This window comes from Platichthys flesus, chromosome 19, assembly GCF_949316205.1.
Source record: "Platichthys flesus chromosome 19, fPlaFle2.1, whole genome shotgun sequence".
NCBI lineage: Eukaryota > Metazoa > Chordata > Actinopteri > Pleuronectiformes > Pleuronectidae > Platichthys > Platichthys flesus.
Window position 1 is genome coordinate 12,731,648 of NC_084963.1, and position 27,884 is coordinate 12,759,531.

At 42.2% G+C, this 27,884-nt stretch overlaps 2 protein-coding genes across 7 annotated transcripts; both read left to right on the forward strand.

Moving 5' to 3' along the window:
* Nucleotides 1-58: 58 nt before the first annotated feature.
* hnrpkl (heterogeneous nuclear ribonucleoprotein K, like) lies at nucleotides 59-13,841 on the forward strand. Of its 5 annotated transcripts, XM_062412801.1 has the most exons (16): nucleotides 189-396; nucleotides 1,241-1,347; nucleotides 2,320-2,417; nucleotides 2,549-2,605; nucleotides 3,479-3,522; nucleotides 5,542-5,614; nucleotides 6,404-6,517; nucleotides 6,746-6,874; nucleotides 7,107-7,414; nucleotides 7,799-7,852; nucleotides 8,619-8,655; nucleotides 10,765-10,780; nucleotides 11,458-11,490; nucleotides 11,614-11,681; nucleotides 11,788-11,957; nucleotides 13,059-13,841. In XM_062412801.1, exons 2-16 carry the CDS (start codon nucleotides 1,287-1,289, stop codon nucleotides 13,087-13,089), a joined length of 1,293 nt encoding a protein of 430 aa, XP_062268785.1. In that variant the 5' UTR covers nucleotides 189-396; nucleotides 1,241-1,286; the 3' UTR covers nucleotides 13,090-13,841. The 5 variants fall into 5 exon arrangements, with proteins under 5 accessions (XP_062268783.1, XP_062268782.1, XP_062268784.1 ...); XM_062412799.1 differs by lacking the exon at nucleotides 189-396 and adding an exon at nucleotides 59-171 and having other exon boundaries at nucleotides 11,458-11,681; XM_062412798.1 differs by having other exon boundaries at nucleotides 187-396; nucleotides 11,458-11,681.
* Nucleotides 13,842-15,401: 1,560 nt separating this feature from the next.
* On the forward strand, nucleotides 15,402-27,424 carry LOC133974974 (guanine nucleotide-binding protein G(q) subunit alpha-like). 2 transcript variants are annotated; one of them, XM_062412805.1, is made up of 8 exons: nucleotides 15,402-15,700; nucleotides 16,009-16,165; nucleotides 20,012-20,196; nucleotides 23,053-23,207; nucleotides 23,461-23,589; nucleotides 24,605-24,734; nucleotides 25,223-25,376; nucleotides 25,950-27,424. In XM_062412805.1, the coding sequence occupies exons 2-8, from the start codon at nucleotides 16,030-16,032 to the stop codon at nucleotides 26,138-26,140; spliced, it is 1,080 nt and encodes a 359-aa protein (XP_062268789.1). In that variant the 5' UTR covers nucleotides 15,402-15,700; nucleotides 16,009-16,029; the 3' UTR covers nucleotides 26,141-27,424. The 2 variants fall into 2 exon arrangements, with proteins under 2 accessions (XP_062268789.1, XP_062268790.1); XM_062412806.1 differs by lacking the exon at nucleotides 15,402-15,700 and having other exon boundaries at nucleotides 15,909-16,165.
* Nucleotides 27,425-27,884: the final 460 nt, after the last annotated feature.

Consider the following 27,884-nt stretch of genomic DNA (forward strand, 5'->3'; position numbering starts at 1 on the left):
GTGACAGCCACTTCTCCTAGCTCCGCTCGCGGGTGCGGGCTCGAGCGGCAAAAGAAGCGTACCACCGTGTGAGCGTGGCGGAATCGAGCTCACGCACTGTGCCTCCTGTCCAGGCTGAAAACGTGCGAGCGGTTCAGGAGGAGAACCTCAGAGACTGTGGCTCGACTCCAGGTCTGTTCTCCTACAACCTTCCTATTTACACAGCGTAACGTCGCGTCGTGTAGCATGATAGCTAGCCGCGGTAGCTAGCTCCCAGCTGACAGTAGAAGTGTCGGTCCGTTGTGTTATTCCCCGACAGGGTTGTACAGTCGCAACGTGTACACCGGAGCTGACAGACACGCCTCACTGGACGCACGGAGGGCTGCTGGCTAGTAGCAGGGCTGTTAGCATAGCAAGGTAACCTAATGTCAACTTCCAGCCACCGCGCAGGGACGCTAAGCTAACTGGTGTTTGCAGGCAGATGCACGTTTTCCCTCTTTTATGTGTAAGAAACTGCGCAGTTTCCCTCCCTGCAGCAATTTTGTAATATAGCTGCACAATGAACACACCAGTTAGCCTCCATCTAACGTGTTGCAGTGTTTGGTGAGGTTCTCTAATGTCTGGAGAATGTTATTAAGAATAACACGTACAGTGCTCACACAGCGGTGTATGTGGCTGCTATTGGAATAAAACACAGTGGCTAAAATGGGGGCTGCTAATTCCCGAGCCATGGACGTGTTGATCAGATTCTCCCTCCAAGTTTGGCAAGGCCTCGATGCTGGAGGGATGTTTGCACAAGTGCAGCTCGCTTTTGTATTATTCAGCCAGCAGCATCGGGCTGTGCACGTACGTGGAGGGGCTGCATGTGCAGAGTTCATGCAGGAGGGAAGTGCTCAATCCTGGATCCTGACCCTGAACCAAACTGACAACATGCATGCTGCCCCATGGATGCACCGCTCATGATTCCACATCATCTGTATTCAGTAGCTGCACGAGTTCATTTATCCATTAGAAGATGGACTGTCCAATAATTTGCAGCTCCATCTCTCAAAGTTTCATCATGTGTAAGGATTGGCTGGTTCTCTCCAGCTCACCTTATAGTTAACGGAATATGTCTGGGATTGCACATACGTTAGACCACACCATCAATCTCCTCCTCAAAAAAATAATCAGCAAACTAATTTAATTTCAACCTCAATCAGAGCATTTCATCGGCATGTGTCCCAGATCATTGAGTTATTATTGCCTCCTCTTTTATCAGATCCACGAAGAGGAGCCTGTTTGCATTCCTCTACAGGTGCAAGACAATGGAGGTGAAAATGGAGCAGCAGGACGAAGACCTCACATTCAGCAACACTGACACTAATAGTAAGATCATACACATTTCCATTGTGACCACAGGCCGTATATAGCGATGGAAGAGCCACCTCGACTTCCCCCAAGTATCTATAAATGAACCAAAATATCCAAACACTGGTAATCGTGGGATGGAGCTAAGGAAGCGGGTTCCCACAGTCTCAGCTGTCGGCTTCACCCCATATTAGGGAGCATTTAAGTTGTCTATCTTTTACACAGTCTGTAATTGTGACAAAGAAAAATAATCAACCATTCATAACCCTTATGTAAACCACATGAATGAACCTGTCTCCTGTTGTATCCAGCTTGAAATTGAGTGTGTAGAAAAATCAGCACAAATTAGTACACTCTAAGGAACAAAAAACAAACAAAACAAAATTTTCTGGCTCCCTCTACGTAGCACGTGGACATGTCAGATGGTTGAGAGGTTCTCCTGTCCAAGATACTGCTGTTCTGTGGGTCCTGAGCAGATCCGCCTGCGTTTTAATCCAGGAAGGGTACATGGTGGTGCTGGACACTCTCCAGGATATAGTTGGCTGCTGAATATAACTCATTCTTAGGGTGGAACACAGTGTAGACCTAGCACTCGCCATGTATTTATATTTTTTTGCTATTCCATTAACCCTTCACTGTCTGTAACCAACTTTTTCAAATCCAACTTCACTCTATAATTCCGAATATAAACAGAGACCTACCAACCTGAAATCTGAATAAATTCATTTGTATTAACAAAGCTTTGATTGTTATAGCTAGACCGGAAGATACATGTCTTCATACCTTAGTGAAGTACATAACCTGACTCTAATTGGAAGAATTACAGTAGATATACCAGCAGCTCCGCTAACCTGATGCCCGTGAGCAAAAACCGCCGAAGGATCACGATCGACCTGCTGTTAGTTTCCTCTGCCGTAGCATGTAATGATTATCAGGTTTTCTTTCCAATATATGAATTCCTTCTTAAGAAAAAAATGTTTTTCCTTTCAGGTAAACGCCCGGCTGAGGACATGGATGAGGAGCAGGCCTTCAAACGATCACGCAACACAGATGAGATGGTGGAGCTGCGTGTGCTGCTTCAGAGCAAAGTAAACCCCCATTCTGGTCATACAGTTTGCCACAATAGTCGTTTGGCTGTACGCCTTTCTTTCTTATTTTCTTCTTACTGATCAAAAGAGAATTTCTTTCTTTCTAACAAAACGCCTCTTTTTCCTCACAGAATGCTGGTGCTGTCATTGGAAAGGGTGGAAAGAACATAAAAGCTCTACGCACAGACGTGAGTAACAGAAGAAAGGCTGCTAACATTTCTGCAGCTGATGAGAACATTGTGTTTGCTTAGGCCCCCTTTTGTTGCAGAAACAACTGTTCTATATTAAAATGCTGTAATTTTGAAATTAAAACGATCCAAACTAAAATTCCAAATGATTCCAACCCCCTATTCAAAGAATTCCCACAGACACAGTTCCAGATATCCTGCCGGCAGGTTTTAATCATTTGACATCAACAATTAACATGCACTGTTAGTAGATGAAACCAACTCAGTGCTTGCGGACAGACAGGTTCACCTTGCTAGACACATCTGTTGGGTTTCGTTTCCAGTCCTCCTGTGACTTTCAGCCTGATTCCAGTTCCCTTCCCACTGTGGAAGCTATTTTTGACCTGGAAGTGACAACAGGTGCCTTAAAGCCTTAATTCTCTGTAGTGCTCCAGACTGTTTAGTAAACTTAACTAGTCCAGGTCACACCTCCTGTTCTTCTTCACTCACCACAGTTTCAAATCTCTCACTTTCTCTTCACTGTTGGGACAAAGTAAAGGCGTGTTATTCATTAAAAATGTATTCCTTCTCCTCCTCTTCCCTTCTCCTTCACTTTTTTTGTTTTTATTTTTGGCCACCTTCCTCCGTTGCCCATGTACTGGATCGACTTGCCCCTCCTGCGTTGCCCACCTTGACGTTGGCCCAACCTCCGCCCGCCCCTGAACGCCATGCCCGTCCACCTGACACTCCCGGTTGGCCCCGCCCATATACCGTGCCCCTCCTTAAACGGGCGCCTTACTTGACATCTTGTGATTGAATGCCCCCGCCCAATGCCAACCTCCTCCACCACAACCACCTCCACCACCACCACCACCACCACCTCGGCCCCTGCAGTACAATGCCAGTGTATCAGTCCCAGACAGCAGTGGCCCAGAGCGGTATGTCCCACCAGTTATTGCCTCACTGCCTGATTAGAACAGTGAAACACATGTCTTTGATAACCTGCCTTCTGTTTCATTTTAACATCTTTACATACATGACAGTATACTCCCCATCCCCCAAACACCCCCCCCCTCCACTTGTAAGAGACGTGTATTGTTCCTTTTGATTTTTCTGTCCATTTTTAAGCATCTCCATTGAGTTGCACTCTTTGTCATTACAGTTTATTGTCCATTCAGAGAGCCACTACCCAGTAGATGGTATTTTATGGTTATCAAACACGGCTGTCGGATGTTGATTTTCCTTGCTGTGATGTTTTTAATTTGACCATTTTAACTTGTGGACAGCAGACATCTTTTTTTCTCGCTCTGTCCTCTGTGCCCCCCCCCCACCTCTCCTCCCCCACCTTTTTCCAGCATCACTGTCCATAATCTCTGGAGCGAGCACTGGCTCCTGTCTAGAGGCTCCGTCCCCCCCCTCTGTCAGTCATTAATGTCGTCACTTGATTTCATTGTGCTGCATCCCTTCTGTTAAACTTCTCTCCGGCCACATTCAGATCAGAGCTGCCTGCCAAACCTTTCATACCCCTTCCTCACCCCCACCCCCTGCTCCTGTCCTGTGCCACAGAATAGTTGGTAATCACTTACATTTCCCTTCCCCACCTCAGTTCCTCTGCTCTGTTACTCTTTTTCTGCTGCCCACCCCGTCTTCTCCTCACCCCAGCCCTAAGCCCTCTCCTTCCCACCTCTCCCTTCTCCCTCGAAACCCACCTGGTCACAACAAAGGTGTGATGGTGGCGCTATCGTCATGGGAGTTTATAGTTTCAGTTTGTTACGTTCCTTTTCTTCAACTTGCTGCCGTTGGGGGGGTTATAGCTCTGTCTGTCTTTCTCTCTGTCTCCCTTTCTCTCTGAGTCTCTCTCTCTCACCCCTTCCCCTAAAGTTCTTGTGGCCAGTTTCACATAAATTTGAGGCCTTCTGAAGCAGCCCACCATCCTGAAGACTTTCTTAGATCCTGTTTAGACCTGGTATTGACATCCATCTCAGATAATCCGATCACAAGTGGACTGCTCTAAGCAGAGATGTGAAAGTACCCAATATGTATCTAATATCACATTTGGAGGTGGTCTGGGATTAGACCACATACATGCTACTCAAGAGAGTTTACGAGTGATTAAAACATTCCATTTGGGAAAAGCTGCTGTCCTTTCAGGGCTGCAGTATTGATGGGCAAAAACTGAGACTTTTAGAAAGATGACACAGTCACACACATTCGCTCCCTCGGCTCAGAAAAGGATATGGGCCCCAGAAGCAAATTTTTTAAGTTAATATGGAATGGAAAAAAACAATTTAATACATCCGAATAAATTGTTCCCTCTTTTCCTTCTCCCTAATTACTTAATTGTATTTCCTGCATTATTGTACCTGCCTGCTTACTAAAACTACCACCTTTGTGGCTTATAGACACTGCTAGTTATGGTAATATTATTAATAATGTCTATGTTGTCATTTTAACCACTTGAAAGCCAAGCATAATGTGGACAAGTCTTAAGCTCAAGCTTACAAGTTCAATTTGAAAGCAGAGTCTCTCCATCTCTCTGGCAGACATGACGATGGACCCATTTGTCATAGATGGACTAAAAACCGCATTATTTGTCTTTGGTGCCCAGAAGTGACATTTATTCACATGTAGAGCGAGGAAGTGAGATCTTGAACAGACACACTCAGAGCTGTCCACTTGTGATCTACCAGGACTGAACAGGCTCTTACTTTTAAATAAATGGTAAAGTGAGTGCATGTCAGCAACTTATTGTATCTGTTCAGCGTTGGGGGGAAGTTGTAATTGTGTGCAGTACACTGCAGTCCCAATTTTTATTTTTTGGTTGGAAATCTTCTGAAATACTCTGTACCTGTTTGTTGGACTGCCTCGTGGTTTTCCCCCCCAGTTTTTTCTGTGTTCTACTTTTTGTCCCCCTTATAATGATGTGCTTCCTTTTGGGCCAAAATGCATCCTGATAGGATTCTGAGTGTGAACGCCAGCATCGACACTATTGGAGATATTCTGCTGAAAATCATCCCAACTCTAGAGGAGGTGAGCCACTGTGTTAATTTGCGTGTTGCTTTTTTTACCAGAGGAAAGTCAGGGATGAATGAATACGTTGTATTTTGGAAATATTGAGCCTTTTGGAACAATAGAATACAAATGGAAAACAATAGAAGAATGGTTGAAAAAATTCAGGATTTGAACTTGACTTTATGAAGCTACCCTGTAGATTTTCTTTAACCATTTGGACATGTGGCTTTTAGGCTCTTGCTATATCACTGATCAAAATCTTGTGCCAATAATGTTCAGGGAAAAGAAGTCTGGACTAAGTATACAAGGGATCGGACAAAGCTATTGAAAATATTAGCTTTTCCAGGATAAATACTGAGTTTAAATATGACTTTTATTTACAATAACATTCCAAAAGGCACTTTAAATTTCAGGCCTAAAAATGGAGCTGTAACACCTGAACTCACCTGGTATGGTATAGGGTCAGGTAAATTTGACCAGAGGCTGACAGCTATATGTATTACCTATTTATGTTTGAATCTAATTTATTACCGATTGTTAGTGCTGCACAATTTTATGAGAAAATCAAAAAAATCAAATGCATTTTAATTAGCATCTCCATTCATCACTGTTATTAGGAGTTGGTTCATTGGAATGAACTGCTGGTGGTGCTAATTTTCACCATGGGTGCCAATAGACCATTACCACAGCCTGTTCAGTATTCCACATATATCCTATGTTTTCATCTCTTCACTGGAAGCCTAAGTGAATGTCACACAGTCCATGTACGAATGTCATTTAGAGATGTACTTCGTTGTGTTTCTGTAGTACCAACATTACAGCGGGATTGACTTTGACTGTGAGCTTCGCCTGCTGATCCATCAGAGCTTGGCAGGGGGCATCATTGGGGTGAAAGGTGCCAAGATAAAGGAGCTGAGAGAGGTAGGACAGAGTCCTGGGCTGCAAATTCATAAGAAACATAACTGTTACTTGTCATCACTTAATGGCTACCACAGACTAAATCTAACACTGGAGAGGGTGTTCTTTCTACAGATTTAAATAGAAGTTGCAGTAGTGTCATGTATGTGGGATTTTTGCTGGTGTCATCAGCTGCCTCTGTAGCAAAATAATCAAAAGTGTTTTTTAACGTGTGGGGTTTCTCTGCACCAGAACACCCAGACCACCATCAAGTTGTTCCAGGAATGCTGTCCACACTCAACTGACAGGGTCGTCTTGGTGGGAGGAAAACCAGAACGCGTCATTGAATGTATAAAAGTTATCCTGGAGCTGGTGTCAGAGGTGAGTTCACAGCCGGGAGATCTGCTGAAAGCATAAACATACTTTATAGGCTCATGTGTCTCATGCCATGTAGATGTAATAATAATCACTTGAAGCTTAAATCCATCAATGAGAAGTGAAATGTTTCTAGGGTTATCGTTTTGTGTGCTTCATAACTTGTTTCAACAATTCTTCAGAGCTGGAGAGTCTTTTACAATCTCCTCTTAATATGTGTTCTGTGTTCTTCTCGCAGGCTCCAATCAAAGGTCGTGCTCAGCCTTATGACCCCAATTTCTATGACGAGACGTACGATTATGGAGGTTTCACCATGTTATTTGAGGAAAGAGGCAGACGACCCATTGGTGGGTTCCCTATTCGCGTGCGTGGAGGCTTTGAACGAATGCCCCCCGTTCGTGGCAGCAGACCCTTGCCTCCCTCCAGAAGGGACTATGACGACATGAGCCCTCGTCGGGGTCCTCCACCCCCTCTGAGCCGAGGTGGAAGAGGCGGCAGCCGAGCTCGTAACCTGCCTCTTCCCCCACCTCCACCACCAAGAGGAGGGTGAGGAAGTTCTCCATTTTCTTGTTATTGCTGTAACCAAACCTGCTTGATCTGGTTAAAACAAACTCTAGTTTGCTTGATTTGGTCCTTTTTGGGTGTTTTCATTAAAACTCTTAAGTGGACTAAGTAGACCGAGACCGCCTGTGATTTTAGTTTAAATTCAAAAGCTTATTTTCAAATGGATCCATGTAGTGATGAGGATGCTGAATGCCAAAACTGATAAATCAATAAGTTACTATATCAGTCCGTATAACCAATGAACATGAAATTGACCAGAGCTAAAAAAGCTACACACTGTGTTGTATGTTTATTTGGTCGGGATCAAATCATCCATACTGCAGTGTGAGCAATCAATTTACTTTCCATGTGTGTCATTGTTTACAGGGGAGACAGGTTTTCACATGGCAGCTACCACAGCAGCATGGACGACAGACCAACGTGAGTATGATTCCCGATATCGCAAATTATTATATATAAGCTGTCTTTTAAGTCTCAGATACATAGAGGCCGGACAATAATAAAGGTCGGGTTATGTTTCATGCAATTACTTGTAGCCTACTGGAGCAGTATAAATTCAGTACAACATATAAATTAGAATAGGATGCTCAGATACACAGCATCAAAAGTAGCTTGTTGTACTAAGAGTCCTTACCACAGATGAAATACAAATATAGGAGATTTCAGATTAAAAAAAATATTACGTTTATTGTTAAAGGTCTCATAATGTACAAAGGTCTGTCTTTTTAGATTTTAATACTATTTGGGGGAAGTGAGTTGACATGACATGCTGATGAGTAAGACCTTATAGGGGATATTATAGTGATTTATAAAGACAACAAGTCAATAATTGGGAAGATTTAAGTGTGTCTGACTTGACTAATGGTGGGAATTTAGAATTAAGGCCCCTTGATAATATAAGCTTGTCCTTAATAAGAGACAGCCTCGCTCTGCCACTGGGGTAAATATTTTAGCATTTGTGTTAATCTCCCAAAATATAGCAAATGAAAGCTGCTCGGTAGCAGACTGTCAACCCACCAGCCCTGATTCAGAGTCTGATCACAGGTCAGCTGTAGAGGCTGCATGTCCTTTCACACTCCCAGCTTTCTAAATACCAATGTAACAGCAGTGACCTGCTGGATGCTGGTCTGTTGAATGTCCTCTAGAGAGGATCATCATACTAATGCAAACCTCTTTTTGTTTGTAGCGACAGGAGAAGCCGAGGAGACCGTTATGACAGCATGGTGAGTGCCGTCTGTTCACAGGTGCTGATGTAACCCTAAGCTCTACTGTGTGGTTGTAGCTTCTTAGCGGTGTAGTGGTTGTTTGTGAATTAGGTTTCAGATGAGGTGACTCGATTTTCTTCTTTTTTCTGAGTGTAGAACCAGTACAGAGGCACGGACACGCCGCTGCTTGTTTCACTGTGTATGCACACTGATCTAGGCCTGTTGTTGCCTGGCAACAGTTGTCTCCTTGGTTACCGCGGAGCAGCTGAGTACGTAGTCCAGAGATCCACCGGGCTAGCAAATGAGCTTGAGCTGAAACCAGAGCAATTCCTGCACAAACCGTTCCAATAGGAAGGCAAAGAATACATTTAATCAGATAAACAGCGACGGGTGTCATTGAATTCCTTCGATTTAAGGACAAATGTGGCGGCTTGCAGTGATGCAGAACAAACATCAGACATGTGTCTTCACTGATAAAGACCACTCTGACTTTGTTTATAAAAATGCTAATGAATTTCAGCAGTGAGAGCCTCAAGAGATGAAGAATAACTTTAACCGACTAAGAATATGATAAAAGAATTATATCACTTTTCTGTTATGCAACTAAAAGCTTCTTAAATCTACATCTGGCTCAAAGCATATGGAAATGGTATCAGTTAACGCAAAAACATTTATAAGTAATGATGATAACTTCAAGGGTGCTGACCTTGTTCTAATTCTCACTTTTAATGGAATGCATTCCAGCATGACTTTATGGGGTTAATGCAGAATATTACTGTGCATTTAATTGCCCCAAATATGGCCAATTAATTCTTCGGTAAAATTAGGACCAAAGTCATATCCCAGATTGTTGAAAGCACCAGCACTAAATAAGTTGGAATATTTTGACCCAGTTTTCAAAGTGGATGACTTTGACTGGTTTAATGTAAAACCAGCGCAATGACGTGCACTGCGGTCCAAAAGTCTGAGACCACTTTACTCTGTAGTTTTTAAAATGTCAAACCATTTTGTAATTTTAACTGTCAGCCTTTCATCTTTCACGTAACATATTCCAGAATCTTTTTATCTTTGTGGAATCTGAATCGCCCCTCCTGCTGTTCTCCTCAGGCCCCTATTTTCAGAGTAACCAGAAGTCCGAGGGCAGGGTGAACTCTCTGGTCTTCTCAGTATTCAACAGAAATACTCTGTGGGATGAAACAGTCAAATAGAAAACTGAGACTCGCAGCAGCAGCTATCAAAAGAAGGGAAAAAATGCAGCTCTAACTGCCGAAGCCTGGAGGCAGCACAAGTGTCAGAATGGCTTGATGTATTCATTCGATTGCCTTTTAGAGGGCTCACATCAACATGTCTACAGCTGCATCAGAGATCACTAGTTTTTGCTGAGGCCTGGGACACACTGCCTGCGTCACACGTGCGTGGCGCTCCAGGAATGTCTGTGGGTACGTCTTGGTCAGAGCAGCCACACAGCCTGCATGAGACACGTGGGGGAGATGCTGCTCACGCCTTGCTGCTGCTGCGGCGTGTCTTCCAGTGTTTAGAGGTTCGAATCACATGACTGCTTTCTGGTTGCAAAGCTTTACTCCTCAGACTGCTGATCAAAAAGGGTTAATAATTATTATTGATTTACATTATCAAAGGCGAACTTGGTGTAAAGATACAGGGCTTCCAGCAGACTCAGTGGTGGTGTTTTAATAATTCCAGAAAGAAATCCCTCGCCCCAGGATGCTTCCGAAGTCACTTGATATAGTTTCAGTTTTTCTCATTTTTAAACCCAATAATGCACTTTTCAGATAATGCGGGATGTCTGAAACACGAATGTCTCTGATAAATGTGCCGCGACTGCTTAATGCTGTGTGATCGGAACTGACTCAGATCCTCGTGGAGCATTTCCAGCACCTTTCTGAATCTGTGCCTAAACTAAATCAGGCTGTTGTGGATACAAGAGTGAATCCTAACCAGAAAAGACAGATTGTTTGTCATATTGTCAAATGGATAAGGAGGTTTTTTTAGTCGGCAGACAGCTTTAAAATGTTATCATAGCATGCTGTCATTATTGTGATACTAAAACAATTGTTTTTTTTCATCTTTTATCTTTCTTTTTTATCCCTAATTGATTCTGATCTGCAGAGTGGAGGCGGATATGGTGAGTTTACATATTTCTTTAAATCCTGCACAAATCTATTCATCCATTTAGTGGTGTTTCGTTAACATAGGTTTTCTTGACATCGCTTTGGTCATCATCCTTTTCAGATATGGCATGTTGTGGCACATTCAACTTTATGACACATTGCACTGCATAACAAGTTAAATTGTAAGTTTTAGGCCAAACTCTCCAAAAATATAGATGGTAAGGCTAATTCAGAAACTGTCGAGCAGCATATTAGATTACAGAGACGGTTTTCCTCATTCATCTTTCGACTACTGTATTTAACAATATGTGCACGCAATGAATGGATGATTAGAACAGGAAATCAATTGTATGTTTCCCTTGTCTAAATATTTTCTGGAATATTTTAGTCGAGATGAGATTTTAATATTTAATTCAAGAATTAACGGAGATATTGCTGCTGTTTAAAACCTGTGTGGTTGCCTGATCACTCATTCAAACGTGTTGTAATAGATACAACTTCAAGTTTTTACACGTCTCATCATGTCTCCTTGGAATTGCATTGGCGAATAATTATTACTAGAGAAAAACATGCACTTTAAGAGCAAATGGAGGGAAAAAGTTTATCTTGAAGAGTTCTGTCTGTATTTCTTGTTTATTATGCCACTATCTCCTGTCTTTGTCCCACTGGTGTATTTTCAATGTCTTCAAAGACAACAATTCTTCCTGGGAGCACTTTCAGTCTGGTGAGTGGGGATGGATCGTCACTGTCCCGCTGTCTTCTTTCTTAACCCAAAACTGTTTTTTCATGTTGTCGCACAATTTATTTAAAGACAAAATCACCCTAAATGGGCTCCCTCTTCTAACAGGTGGCAGAGGGTCATACAGTGATATTGGAGGCCCGGTCATAACGACACAAGTCACCATCCCAAAAGATGTAAGTGAAAAGGCATCAGTGTACCAGTCAAACTCATGACTTTGACTGTATAAGAACGAGCTGAAGACGTCTCACCCCTAAAACCGTATGTGTGCTTGTTGTGCAGCTGGCCGGCTCTATCATTGGAAAGGGCGGCCAGAGGATCAAGCAGATCCGCCACGAGTCTGGGGCATCCATCAAGATTGATGAACCACTAGAGGGCTCTGAGGACCGCATCATCACCATCACAGGGACACAGGACCAGATCCAGAATGCCCAGTACCTGCTGCAGAACAGGCATGTGGCTCTGTGACTAAAACTCCCCCCAAAACTCTGAACCATCCAACTGCAGCAGCGTGGCCCCCTCTGACGACCTGTCTGACCATCCCCTACTGGATGGGAGGAAGCAGTTTACTCTGAGTTGACTTTGACTTTACTGAACCCTAACGTGAATTTGTCTTACAGCCAAAGGAAAGGCAGCTCAGACCTAAAAGTATACGGAATATGAAATAAATGTATTTCTGGATTGATTATACTAAACACTATACTGATGCCACTATCACATCTGCTTCTTTAGATCAACATCAGCTTTAAATTGGATAATCTATGACTCATTTTTGAGATAAGATAAGACCCAATGCTGCGGAAATTCATTAATTACAGCCGCAGTCAGAACGAGGTAGACAAGAGAACATGTGAAAATATAATCAAATACAAATAAAGTGAACATATACATATTACACACAACTTTCACTACAGATGGATATTTTATGTATTATATTGTGTATTATTGTAAGAGATTCATTTTTTTTTTCTATCACGGGAAACAGACATATGCTTTATGGTTTTAGCTCTACAAATATAAATACTTTCAAGATAATGTCACTTTGATTTCTACTTTTAGTTTTAGAAAGCTCTAGAAAATGTCGTACAACGTCTTTTTACATTATTATTATTTTGTGACATATTCGTCAAACAATCAATTGATAAAATGAGGGACAGATAAATTGATAATGAAAACAATAAAGAGTTGCCTCTCTGATAAGTTCAACTGCCTCAGATGAATGTAGAACTTTTCTTTATTCTGCCAGACTGTGTTAAGCTTCTGTTTTCTTACACCAGTCTTGCATCTTGAAGAGTTTTCAATCCACGCGTCTCTTTTCCCCAGTCACCAAGTGACTAAGCTCGTCTCTGCACTCTCATAGCTTCTTGCGGGCAGAAATTATTTCAGCCTTGACCTTGGCATACTTTTTTTTTTTAAACTTACAATTGTGCTCCACATGAGAAATGACTTTCAGTTTGCAGCTTCCAGCGTTAACAGCCCGCGACCCATGTTGTGTTCCTGGTAAAATAAATATCCTTAATGTTCTTAACCTTTTTATCTGTCTCTTGTTTCAGCGTGAGGCAGTACTCTGGTCGGTTCTTCTAGAAAGAAGGAAGTGAAGAAGAAGAGTGAAGCCATGCTGCTGTACGGTTTGCTCCTTCTATTCAGAGCCTACTGTCCTCTGCTTTGGGTAGAAGCGACCTCCTCCCCTCACTACCACACACTACGCCACCTATCTGTGCATTGGAAACCTTATTTAGAGGAGTTTTGAAAAATCTTAAAGCTGTCAAACAGCGAACACAAGGTCAACAACGTATTTCTGTGCTGGTGTAATTCTTTTTTTCGGGAGACTGTCGTGCTGTCATTGGAGTAAACTCATATGTATGATAACTTTCGGTGTTGTGACCGCCCCCTGGCCCTTATCTCCCTCATTTCAGTACAGCATGCAGAATGTAATCTTGTTTGTAAGGAACACTGTGTGATTTTAGGTTGTTCCCTTTTCTTTTTCTCAAACGTTGAAGCACCCTCTCTAAATGAAGATGCATGTTCTAAAGAATGGGTAAAGAACCATTTAAATAATCTTTGATTTTTACACAACCCCCTTTTTCACTTTAAAATGAAGTACCTTTTGTAAAATGGGCTTTAAAGGAAATGTTTGACATTTTAGGAAAATGTGCTTATACTCTGAGGCAGTTTTTACAAAGATAAAATGTGTTCCTCTGGATGCTACAGTCATCCATTTCACAAAGCAGCGCCTGCACAGAGGTTTCTGAAAACCTGTATCGCTTGTCAACTGCATAATTTAATAAACATTGCAGGTTAGCTGGGTTGAGATCCGGCAACTGCCGAACATGTTCCACAGGATTCACATCATTTTCATAAACATTCACTGATCCTTGTTGCCTTATGGACGTGTTCATTCTCATCATGTTTCTCTGCTCATTGTTCATCTTTTCCATCATCACATTTATATTTTCAAAAAATCTCTTCAATCAATTATCAAAAATAGTAGTGGTCGATTACTGGGTGTCCAGGTGTAATTAGTCCCCAATTGCTCGAATTTATTCATTCAGTGTCACTATTCTTTCTAAGTTTACCATTATCTCTGTAAATATAAATGTGTTTAGAAAAATATGCTTTCCCCCCCCACACACACACATTTTTAGTAATCCATTGATAGTTGTGTTTACATTAATGATCACACTGCAAATAAGAGCTGCTAATAATGTATCTGGTATTTAATTACCATATTGTAGACTTTCAAAAAAGGCTTAGGTTGTAGCTCTGTTTAACTTCTCACTAAATCAGGCCCATTTTTATAAAGGTTGCTCATCTGTTAGTATAAATAAAGACTATTACTGTGTAAATCATTTCGTTATAATGAAAATGAATCCCATGGGTTGAATGGCTCGAGTGAAAATTAACTATGTGGCTACTTTTATGATGACTGGGCATTTTCAAGGCTCTGGTTTACATGTTAATCATAAAACAAAAATACGAATTATCACTTATACAACTTTAGTTTTGTATGGATTATGTGTATAACTGGTGAGGTACTGAGGTGTAAACTGTGTCTTGGACAGAGCCAGTGCAGCCCTTTGTTTCCAGTCTCTATGAGACCTAAACCTTTCTGCCAAAAAAACAAATAAACATCTTTCCCTAAATGTCAAACCTTTGCTCTAAGTTGGTATAAATGTGCCAGTGTTATACAGCGAAAAGGTTTTTTAAAAGATTTTTTTTTGCTTTTCATTTGAAAGACAAGGAGCTGTATAAAGTGTGTTTGTGTATATATATTTACTTAGAAACTGATAATTTTATGAGTGCTTAGACAACTTTCTACTTTCATGGAAGGACATGGAGCCAAAAGACAGGTCGGGCTATCTAGCTTTCTTTTTCTCTCTTTATTATTTGCTTTATTTTCTACCACTCTCCTGGATGGACTCGCTGTAACGCAACCTTAACATCTGACCAGTTGGATCCGCTAATTCTTTACCTGTCTATTTTTAATTTGTATCCTTTTTCTCTTTTTTTTTGTGATGCTTTTTGAAGGGATCTATTGAGACGCAGTTTGGTGTGAGGGTCTTGCAGCTTTATGAGTCCATGAGTGGCGCTTCTTTTTCTGTGTGTGTGTGTGTCTGTGTGTGTGCGTGCGTGCGTGCTCATATCTATTCCTGTTTCTAAAATCTGTACCTGCAGGTGTTGAGTTAATAAAGTCTGTGCTACACTTCACAAAGCCTGGGCTCTTTTTCCTCTTCTACCTCAACACAGGGGGGGGTCTATGGAGGATTGGTTTTCAGGGAAGGACCGTGGCCGCCTGTTGCACTACCTGTCACGTGCATCCGTAGTTTACGAGTTTACACCGGAAATTTGCTCCCGTAATGTAATAGAGAAAGCCCACACGGTTTCCCATCAGAGCTCAGCCCTTCAGTCACATGGTCCACTGGAGGTTTTCACCCAGGAGAGGGAAGGAGACGAGAGCGGGGGCCAGGACGAGCACATCCGAGGACGCGCAGGGAGACCAGCACCGCGCCTCACTTCTTCCCCCCCCACCCCTTTTTTTTCAATCAGAGGACAACCCGCGGCGGAGGAATACGTTTTTGTTGTTTTTCCCCGTCAGGAGAGAGACTTTCCACATGTTTGGGTGATTTTTGCAGCATGTAAAAAAAAAAAACTCCGCCATATTCAGCCCACCACGCCCGGAGCTCAGCCACCAGGGGTAAAAGCACTCGCTACTTGTGTGGAAGTTGTTGCACCGAGTAAATGTCCTCTTCACGGGAGGGGATCTGGGTTTAATACACGCAAACAAACAAGCGGCAGTGAGAGTTCACTTCCTTAAACTTGGTGGAGGGTTGCAGCTCGGGAGGCAGGGGGCAGGGGGCAGGGGGGTGGTTCGTGTGTTGTTTGTTTGCAGTGGGATTGTGGAGGGGGCTTGATCAGAAATGTACAGACTGCAGCGTGTTTTTTTCTCCCGTGTAACCGACACCATGTGTGGCTGTGGTTGTGTTGCCCTTATTGCCTCGGCAGAAGTGTGATCGTCCAGGAGCCATGATTCTTTGCTCGGTGGGAGCGTGCTGCCTCAGCCCGGAGGCCAAAGAGGCTCGACGGATCAACGACGAGATAGAGAGGCAGCTCCGCCGGGACAAGAAGGACGCACGTAGGGAGTTCAAGCTCCTCTTACTCGGTAAAGAGAAAGTCTTTCTATAAAACTTGGATGGGGTTCAATACCACATCCTAAACACTTCTATGGTATACAGTGCCAAAGTCTTTCTATATCTCTTATATGGTATACACAGTAATAGACTACAACACTTATATGATATACAATAACAAAGTATTACTACTTCTATGTTATAAAGTAACAAAGTCTGAAACACTGGTATACAGTAATAGAGTCTTTCTATAACACGTCAATGGTATACAGTAACAAAGTATTAACACTTCTATGGTATACAATAACAAACTATTAAAACTGCTGTGGTATACACAGTAATAGAGTACAACACTTATATGGTATACAATAGCAAAGTATTACTAATTATATGTTATAAAATAACAAAGTCTGAAACACTGGTATACAGTAATAGAAAGTATTAACACTTCTACGGTATGCAATAACAAACTATTAAAACTGCTATGGTATACAGTAACAAAGTATTAACACTTCTATGGTATACAGTAATAGTCTTTCTATAACACTTTAATGGTATACAGTAACAAAGTATCACTTTAGAACTTATGTAATATACAGTAACCATGTCGATAACACTTATATGGTACACAAAAACAAAAGTGAAACATGTATCCATACTTCAATACTAGTGTCGCATTCAAAAATATTTTTATTTTATTTTTAAAGAAACATAACAGAGACATTGTGCTATTTTGTGAAATGCTACTGTGTAAAGAAAGCTGTAGCTGTAAAGCAGTTGAGTGTAAGTATGAAGTGGCAGAACATCAAAATACTAATAGAACTGTGCTTAAGTACTTAACTTAAGTACAATTATTTTCCACCAAACTAAACCAACTCACCAAAATACATGTAAATGTTATTTACAGCTGTGAAATCAAAGTATTGGTTTAATATGTAAAATACTTCATCATCTGTCAAGTAGTTGAGTACAAGTACAAAGTGGCGTAAAATCGAAATACTCACATAACCGAATGTACCCTAAAACTGTACTCCGCTATTGTACTTAAAAGAATATACTTAGTTACCTTGCACCGTAAAGCAACTCACCAAATAATTACATGTAAACATCATTTACTGAGAGTTCTTGTGTTTGCAGGTGAATTTCTGCTTTAATCGAAGAGGCTCATGTGGTATAAGAGTGGCATCAAAAACATCTACAAGTTATGTTCAAGTAAAAGTCGCAGTCTAAATATACTCTATTACAAGTAATGATCTGAAATTCAGACATTAGAAAATGTGCTTTGTGTACTTTCAGTTGCAAATACTCAGATTGTATCAGAATGCCTCCATACATTGACATGATTATTTAATATACTACATGATTATAAATACTGATGCTTAAATGAGGGAAAATATTTCAATGTTGTTGCTGGTCAAGGTGCAGATAACATATTATACATAATAGTGCATTGTGACTTACTCAAGTACAAATGTGAAGCACTTGTACTTTAATATTTCTGTTTATATTTATGATAAGTAATGATCCTTTGTTTGAGCAGAACATGACTCAAGGACTTAAGTAGACTTATGCTTTTGTCTGGGCATAAACTGAAAAGGTTGGAAGCCACTGGTTTAATCAGTAAAATCTTAATCTGAAAAGTAACTTGTCACTAAAAGTACCATAATTCCCTCTTAAAGGTAGTCAAGTTAAAGTATAACATAAACATAAACTGGAAATACTCAAGTAAAACACAAGTACCTCAAGAACTCATCTCAAGTTCAGCAGCTTAGAAAATCTACTCAGTTACTCTCCACCATAGAATAAACATTTTTAAACTTAGTTTTGCTTTGACAAGCACAAAACTGCTGCTTATATATTAACGCATCACTAATAATGCACTAATGCTACAACATTAAAACTGTTCTTAAGTGCAGTGAATGGGCTTCCGCCGCTGATGCGAACGTACTATTGATTAGAAACTCATTAGTCTGGTCGATAAATAAATAATGCTGTGTCATCTTTGAAGGCCATGTTTTATTCCTGGTTCCTGACAAAGGGTGAATCAGCAGTGATGTTAGTTTAAGGTGTAAGCTGGTCACGTTGGTTGTGGTCCTTGTGCTCTCAGGAATGACTGACTCATTATGAATGTATAACCACACTTCCAGGTTCAAAAGTGACTTCCAGTATGCTGTGCTGAAAAAATAGTGACCTGCTCCTGTTAAAGAAATATTTGATTGGCCTGCTTGTATACTTTTGTATCGTGCCAAGTAACCCTGTCATGTGTAAACTGTTACATATATTAGCACATGGATTTTACTGAGACCGAGAGTGATCTACACGACGTTAAAGCCCTAGATTATAGTACGTGCTGAAAGGACCGTGCTTTTATTTTCACTTCACCGTGAAAGTGGCTGTAATGTATGCCGTCACTTCCTGTCGACCGTGTCTGTACAGGAGGAAATGTTGTAACTTCTACTTCATTTTTTTGCTAACAGTCAGTGGTGAGATGACAAAACACTGTTTGACTCTGAGAACGAGCATAAGACCAGGGAACTAGATACAAGCCAGACCATTGTAAATAAGGTAATTTTGAGATTGCATAAGAGTGACACGTGAAAGTGCCTCAAGCACAGTACAGACAAACTCTGTTGCTTTCAATTATTGGATTAAGCTGGTGATATTCGGAATATTACATATTAATAACACATTCCATGATGACATACAACTTATTGATTCATCCCATTAACAAGTCTTGTTTGTGCAGTGAGAGCCTGATGTAGCTTCATCCAAACCAGAGACCTCTGTTGTTGTCCAGAGTTCGCAACTAAACTGGTGGCTCTGTGAGGCTGTACTTAGACACAGTTGTGGTAATATTGGCATGCTAACATGCCTCTCAGAGCTAATGCTAAGATGCTGATGTTTATCAGGTATTTTCAGCAATTTGCACTCAACAAGAAGTAAGGGCGAAGCTGATGGGAGTGTCAGTTGACCTGCAGGGTATTTGGTTGTAAAGCTTTACCCATAGACAAAATCAGGCTGCTCTTCGAAAGTGAAGCCAAAGCGTTTAGAGTGCCACCTAGTGGCTTGCTGCAGTGTCATAAACACTGTCTCCTCCATGTTAGTGGATGGGACATGGGTCTAACTACTGTGCTCAAACCATACACAGACTCTGGCTCCAAGTGCACAAGATGGCAGTGTTCATATCCAGGATATTTTGGTTTAATTTCTGGATAATGAGTGGACATGTCATCCATCTTTATAGTCTATGGTTTGACCAGTCAAGTATTGACAGATGGACTGACAAATTGTTGTTTCTGGACTTTTAAAGCAGACATATGATACATGTTCAGTTTTGCTTTAGTCTAGTGTGTGATATTGTTTTGTTTTGTACGTAGAAGTCCTGTGTTAAAAGAAGTTCCCCTCCCCACAGAAAACACTGTAGTCTTGCCAGTACTTTCTCAGTAGCCCATAATTGCTTAATGCACACACAATGGCTTGTCTGGCACAGCCCCTAACAAAGCCAGGTAAAGAGAGAGCAAAGGCCGACAACTCCTATACGCACTGGACTTGGGCCAGCGCACCAATCAGAGCAGACTTGGCTTAATGGGAAAGGGATCCTATAAGAGACAGGAGTTAAAACCATCTGTTTCAGACAGAGGCTGAAAAGAGGAGCTGCAGCAATGAACAGTATTAGAAAAGTGAAGTATTTTCTTAAGCTTACATTATCTAAACTTTTTTAGTAATAACACAAATTATAATGATAAACCTGAATAAGAGCCTAATAGGTTTCCTTTTAAGCGTTTTTATTCATAATGAATCAAGGATAACACTAGCCTCATCATGAATACAATATACATGTTACTGTACACTAATGTTATTTATCTGGCGGTGGACAGGAACGGGTGAAAGTGGGAAGAGCACTTTCATCAAGCAGATGAGGATCATCCATGGCCGAGGATACACTGAGGAGGACAAGAGAGGCTTCACCCGGCTGGTCTACCAGAACATCTTCACAGCCATGCAGGCCATGATCCAGGCCATGAACACGTTACGAATCCCCTACAAGTACGAGCACAACAAGGTAGACCAGACCGCTGTCTCCCTGGCCTCTCTTTGCGGCCTCACTGACAGATTGAGGATTGAGGTCTTACCACAGACAGTTCCAAATAAGCGAGCTCATGGTTTACACTCCGACACTGAAGGAGCTTGCAGTGTGTATTCTTGTGTATTCAGGGAGAAGTGCCTCCAGTAATTTGCGACATTGTTTAGATTCAGGATTCTGCTGCTGCCAGACTTTTGCCTGCTTACACAGCAGGCTGTCCTTTGGAATGTACACATGATTTTGTAGTGCAGGCATGTAAGGACAGGTGCGTCAAAAACATGTAAGAGACAAAAGAGGAGGGGCGGCGGAGAACCCCTCATTAATCATACAGAAATCTGTCCCTGTCACAGCGACAGCAGGAGCTTATTAATCAAGCAAATTTGCTGGCGTACACAAACATGCAACATTAATACAAGTTCCAGGTAAGGCTGAGTCCCGGAGGAGAAGAGTCCACTTGCTGTGGTGTCCTGTGACAGACCGAGGCAGGGGGGGGGTCATGTGGGTGTGATGGACCTTTGGCAACATTAGCCGGGTCTGAGTCAGCATGTGGCTTGCAGTTTGCTTTATTGTTACCAGTGAGGATGAAGTTGTGTGCACAGAATAACAGCAGATCACTGACCATGTAGATATTAGTACAGAGGACCGAGGAGGACAAGAAGCCTATTTGTCCCGTGACAATTTATAACTCCGCCTCCCTCAAACAGTGATTGTCCAATCTCTGACCAAAAAGAGTTTTCTTTTTGGTCAGACTTAGAATCCGTTCCCTTGTGGAAGTGTCGCTGATATATCTCAATGATGGGGGGGAGGGTAGGGATATGTTCGTTCGACCAATCAGCAGCCAGCCTAGGCTAATGTCAGCAGCTTGCTCTTTATTGGAGCAGACACGGCACCAAAACAAGAAAACAAAAAAAAAAGATGCCTGAATAGCAGTTTCTATTAAATTGGACCCATCATTTCTCCAAAGAGTTAGGAACATCAAAGAAGTGAAGCAGGAGCCATGAAATCAGCTGTAAAAATGTCATAAAAAGGCAAAAGGCATCCGAGAGTGCGGCTTCCCCAAGAAATGTAAAAAGGGAGCTAAAAATAAACTTCCCAGGCTGTTCTGAACGTTATACAATCCCTGCTTGCAAATTCAGTCTGCCAGAAATAACAGGAAAATACTGACTGCTCTGACAGTATGTGCAAGGATACGACTCTCCAAACAGCTCTTCAGGTATTATTGAAGTCTCTTTGTAGTCAACAGCGGTGCGATAAACTGGTTAGACACATTTACATTGTATACAGATTTATTTCTTCCATCCATCCATTTGCTATACTGTGTTTGCGTTGAGGGAGCGAGGAAACATTGGGTGGTAGGCAGGGTACCCCCTCGATTAGTCGGCAGGCCGTCGCAGAGTAAGATGTATTTTACAACACCAGAATTTACCGGGGGGGCGGCACAGTGGTGCAGGGCCTTTCTGTGGGGGAGTTTGCCTGGTCCCCCTGTGCCGGTGTGGATCTCCTGCAGGTACTCGGTTTTCCTCCCACAATCCAAAGACATGCAGCAGAGGTTAATTGCAGAATCTAAATTGTCTGTAGATGTTAAGCCAATAGTTCAAGGGAGATGACGGTAGGACACTAGCAGGAAATTTCAACAAAGACTTAACCTCCCATATGTCGCAATGTATATAAAGGGCCTCACAGAGGCTGCGTTGGCCTCTTTCTTCACAGGTCCATTATCACATTCTCCTCCACCCTAGCTATGGTTGTTATTGTGCTGCCCTCTCATGGATGTGTTTCTTAAAGCAAGGGTTGGCAATCCTGAAAAGCTAGCAAGAGCAGGCTAAATGCAACCAGTAGATCCCACCCTCTCCTATAGACCCCCTTGTCAAAGCTGTGCCCCTAACACACATGAACGCACAATGACTGACAGCTGCTAGGACACATGGCATTATGTTGGCAGTGACGGCTACGTTGTTTGAAAATGGACGTATCTCTTCTTGGTATGTAAAAGCAGCATAAATGACCCTTAAGGATGTTTATTGATGCAGTGTTTCTCGGATACAAAAGTCCCAGGCAGCCCGCGATGAGAGAAAACAGACTTGGAGGAATAGTTCGCCCATAAATGTCCATTAAAGAACTTTTAACAGCTTGAGCAGATTTTTTCCAGGTGTTTTCTGGCTGAACTGTTGCACTGCAGAAGTAGCTCTGCAGGCAGGGAAGTAAATAGGGCTGGAGAATTCTTAAAAGACAAAGGACCAAACCAAAACCCATAGACGCTTTTAAACGCTGTGTCAATAAATGCATATTAAAGCAGACAATTAGATATCCGGAGGGCGAACAGCAGGCTAGGAAGTAATAGTAGTCACTGTAGAAGCTGGGAATTGCAGATCTTTGCTGCATCCACTCTCAGTTTACTGTGGAGATTACAGGCCAGGATCCCAGCGGGACACAGAGGCAGCTGGAATCGAGCCCCCGGTGGCTCATGCAGCAGATAAGAAGGAAGTTCAGGTCCTAGTCATGAAACCTCTTTTTCTGACAATAGTTTCATCTGTAGCTTGCGGTGTATTTATTTTATGTCGAGAAATCCTTTTAAGTTATAGTTAAATGTCTGTAATACAGCTCCAAATGTGTTGAACAAGATTATGGTCTATTAAAATGATTTTCCTGAATGCATGTGTAGTGGAAGATGCATGCTGGGTAAAACTTTGCATCTAGAACCTTCATTGATGAACAATAACAAAAAAAAACACTGTACAAGGACACAAACATTAGATCATGAAGCACTCTGTATTTTAGTTTCTTGGTTGGATTGTGTTTCGTTAACGTTCTGTGTTTCATTCCACCGTCATTCAGGCCAACGCAGGTATTGTCTGTAGCGTTGACGTGGAGAAGGCGACGACACTGACGAACCCGTACGTGGACGCCATCAGGAGCTTGTGGAGCGACCCGGGGATCCAGGAGTGTTACAATCGGAAGAGGGAATACCAGCTCTCGGACTCCGCCAAATAGTGAGTGTAAACAGATTCCTCAACTCCTCAGACATTGCTGAATATTTTCCACTGTTCCATCTGCCAGTTGCCTGTGTAACACTCTCAAGATGGTTCGAGATCTCTGGTCATTCCATTTAAGGTTGTTGACAAAAGCAAACAGACGAAACCGGAACATCAACGATCCATATTTAATAACAAATGTCGTCTAATTGCCTCTGTGCTGGTTTTGTTTTCATTGTCTTGACTGTGCGTTGTCATCCTGTGATAACAGCTATCTGAATGACTTGGACCGAATAGCAGAAACTGCTTATCTGCCAACGCAGCAGGACGTCCTGAGGGTCAGGGTGCCCACCACGGGTATCATAGAGTACCCCTTTGACCTGGAGAACGTGGTGTTCAGGTGAGGCTTTTCTATCATGATATGTTTCCTGGAGTTTCAATACATTATGTGTTAAAGTATGAAATTACAAGAAGGTGGGATACAGGCTAATCCACTATTCATTATAATAACAACAACTACTACCACTACTTCAACAACAACACAATCCAGTGAAACAAACAAGTCCCTGCAAACATTGATGTGAAATGTCCCTCTCAGTGATTGTACAACACCACCCACAGCAACCTAACCCTAACCCCAGGAGATAACAAGGGCATAAATACCTTAGTATAACCGATACAGTTCAATCTCTACCATCTGTACTGTAACGTCATTCAACCTCCCATGAGTTAGTTTAACAGCTTCGTGGAAGATAACATTTGCATCTGTTTGTAGACATACTGGGATGTTGCTATGTATCATTGTTTCTACACTTATTCGATGTTTTATCATAAAATTATGCACAGTCACCCATGGTCCCCCGATGATGTATCGTGTTGAATTATTTGATGAATTTATCAGATGGAACGTGTTACCCTGACCTGTTTATTTTAGTCATAATCCTATATCACTTACAGATAGTCTATGACCAAACAGCCTCACAATTTGGTAAAGCTGAGTATAAATGAGCAATGCCAGAGCCCATCATCTATGGTCTGATAACAAAATAGCCTCCGCGGGTAACGGCCAATATTTTGGGGCCTCTGGTGTAGACAGCAGAAATCCGGGCCAAGACTAGTCGGACTAGTTTCTTCAATCAGAAGAGTCGAACTCGTCTCCACACAAAACACAATTAGCATCACTCTTTGTTGGTGCTTCAGGTCCCGATGACATTTGGGCTAATCTGTTCCACCTCTTCTGCTCTCCACATGGACTGTTTACCTGCGGGCAGCCAAAGCCTGCACAAAGGTGATTGGTTAAACTAGAAACAGAAACCAGGAGGATTCTGGCCCACAGACTCTCTTCCCTCGCCTGCAGATTCCACATCTATAGATTCATAAATGAGTAATGTGATGACTTTTGTTATTGGCTGTAGGATGGTGGACGTGGGTGGCCAGCGTTCGGAGAGAAGGAAGTGGATCCACTGTTTTGAGAAAGTCACGTCGATCATGTTCCTGGTGGCGCTCAGCGAGTATGACCAGGTCCTCATCGAGTCGGCCAACGAGGTACAATGCTGCAATCACAAGGACATCTCTGACTATATATCCCCTGTTAGTGTGTGCATAGAGAAGAAAGGGGCTGAAAAGAAAGAATATAAAACAAAGAGCCATTGTTTCCTTTGTTTAAAGATGAAGCTGTTAGGTGGAGATGATAACCTAGATTTCCACATAGTCCAGCACTATTCTACTTCTCCCCCTCGCCCCGTATCCATTTCTCTTCCCTTTCTATTTTTTCCTCTCTCTTTTCTGGTCACAATGACAAACCAACCCTCCTTTGTGCCAGTGCATGTCGTTCACCTGCAGGGGGAGCTGTTTAGTCGCTCTGTTCAGCCGAGTGCAGCTCTCAGCCTGGCTTGTTCACGCGATGAGATTATTACAGCCGGGCTGAATTTGCTTGCACAGGCAATCACTGCCGAAGTGCTGCTCTCCAGCACTACTCCTGATTTTATGTTGCTGCTCACGCTGAGATGTCTGTGTCTGTGTGAACTTCAAAGAACCGAATGGAGGAAAGCCTGGCCTTGTTCCGGACCATCATAACCTACAAGTGGTTCAAAGACTCCTCAGTCATCTTGTTCCTCAACAAGATCGATTTACTGGAGGAGAAAATCATGTATTCACATTTGGTCGACTACTTCCCTGAATACGATGGTAAGAGGAGACGGGTCAATTCTCGACAAAATCAAACTGTCTTATTTTTAAAAGCTGCTTTCAGACATGAACGCTGGCGATAAGAGCCACTCGTCCAGACATTTTTCCAGAGTTTGTCTTTCACAAAGAACGCAGCATGGGTTTGTCCGACAGTCAGACAAGTTGTCAGCATCATGTATGACACCTCTTATACGTCCTGAGATATTAGTTAGAAATATTTATTTTTTATTGTTCTTTTCCAGTTTTGTGTTAAAAGCATTAACAAGTGTTCCACTCCATTGCAGTGAATTCTTCAGACATTTTCAAGCTGTATTCCCTCAAGGGCTCACTCGGACATTTTGACAGGGGGGGCTGGCAGACACTGACTCTGACTCTTGTGTTCTTACATTCAGCCTTTACGGATAATTTCAGGAGATTGTCCGGAGTCCAGTTCATGTCTGAAAGCAACACTAGTCTCATTTCAATATTCTGCAATCATCTGTTATCTCATTGCCGCGCTGAGCTTTCATCGAACTACAGAAATAAGCCGGTGATTAAAATGTGTTCTCTTTGCCCTTCGTCTCTTTCCACCAGGTCCCCAGAGGGACGTCAAAGCGGGCAAAGAATTCATCCTAGACATGTTTGTCAGCCTCAATCCAATCGAGAAAAAAATCATCTACTCCCACTTCACTTGCGCCACAGACACAGACAACATTCGCTTTGTGTTCCGCGCGGTGAAGGACCACATCCTGCAGGAAAACCTGGAAGTCTACAACCTGGTTTGAAAGAAACGTCAGGGTCCAATCGGCTCCACGCGGCCGGCAGTCAGGAGAGCTCTGCGGTGATTCAGTTTGCCCCACGCTGCTACTGAACACTATAATCCAACACGGGAAACCGAGCAGCTATGTAGAGCTTGTCGCCCAAATGACTGTACTACTGATGTATTTCAAAATTTTCCTGTGAGACTCTTTGACAAATGGACGTCTCCAGCTATAATGAAGCGTGTCCCGACAATTAAAGGGCCTCCTTAGCGAGGAGTCTTATTATTGCGCGCACCCTTGAAACGTACGGAGCTCTTTGTGAACGTTGTTGAAGAACAGTGACGGTACGAATGCACATTGATGGATTGAGTGTGGGGGGGGGGGGGGTATTTCAGTGGCCTCAAAAGCCTCTGAGGACCAGTAATGTACGAGGTCTGTCCTTCAGGGAATCTGTGGAAGTGGATGTAGACTAACTGCAATGCAGCACCTCACATCACTAACCCGAGTTGGTCATAGTTTATTTTTTTAAGTTAAACGTACGAAACAGTGTGAAATACTCTAAATGCTTAGTTTGTATCAGGACTCAATGATAGAGCGAGTCGAACACTAATGACAATTATTTTATCAGAGATATTGATTTGCACACTTGTTCCTTTTGTAGCATTAGGGTTGTAGCGTTAGCCGACCGTCTGTATGTGTGTGTGTGTGTGTGTGTGTGTGTGTACCTCGATTCATTGATTATGATATTCACTCTGGCATTGTTCAGTGTTAAACCACTTTCTTTTTTGTGAGCACAGCTTTGGTATATTTTTTATAATTTAACCCACATTTCAAAAGAGACATCCGCATTCCTTCCTTAAGTCTTCTATCGAAAGCTATAGAATAAAGAGATCAGGGACTATTTTTTTGGATTTGAAGTAGTCATTGTTGCCTTTAAAATCATCCGCTATAATGTCTCTCTCGCTCCATTGTTTATCTGAATGCATGGTGTAAATATTGCATGGTACAGTATTTTCATAGATAGTGTGCTTCAAAGTGTTAAAACGCTCTCGGCTGAAGAGAGAAGAACCTCGGAGGCATTCAACCAGTACTTTTGATATTAATTCATATACTTTTGAAGATATCAAATGCATGAATAAAAAATCGTATCAAAGCGTATCCGCAGCAGGTTTACACTCCCTTTCCTTCCTGTTAAGAATAATTACTGTCTGATTTGCACGGTTTTCTTTGTCACTGAGATGTCTTAACAAACAAGTCTTGGTGTTTTTTTGTAATCTGGATAAATAAACAGACAATTTTTTCTGTTCATTTGCTGCTCAGATTGTTGATTTGCTCATCGCACCTTTCGTTTGCCCATTCATGTGTTAATCTCCCTGGCCGCTCGGTCGGAAAACCCTCCTCTGTGATGCATCCATCTGGCCGGAGCCCGCAGCAGCACTTATGTTAGAGGTCCATATTTCTGTACTGTTGTGCTCGGTGCGTTATGGTGTGGCAAAGCCCATTTATTTCTGGAGGAGGAGAGGCGCTGAATGCAAGATGGCAGCAGTACATGGCACCAGTGATGTGCAGCGGTGGTTGAAGGGGTGAGGAGGCCGCTGGCCACATGGTCCTTGGTCGTCCTGTTCCCATTGTTATCACTGCAAACTCAAACCTGCCCTGGATCAATCTGTCTTTCAACAGTCCAGCCACATTCACTCATAAACTATAATAATTACTGGGGAAAAGACAATTACTTTCACTACTGATTAATCAAAAAAGATTCTTCACT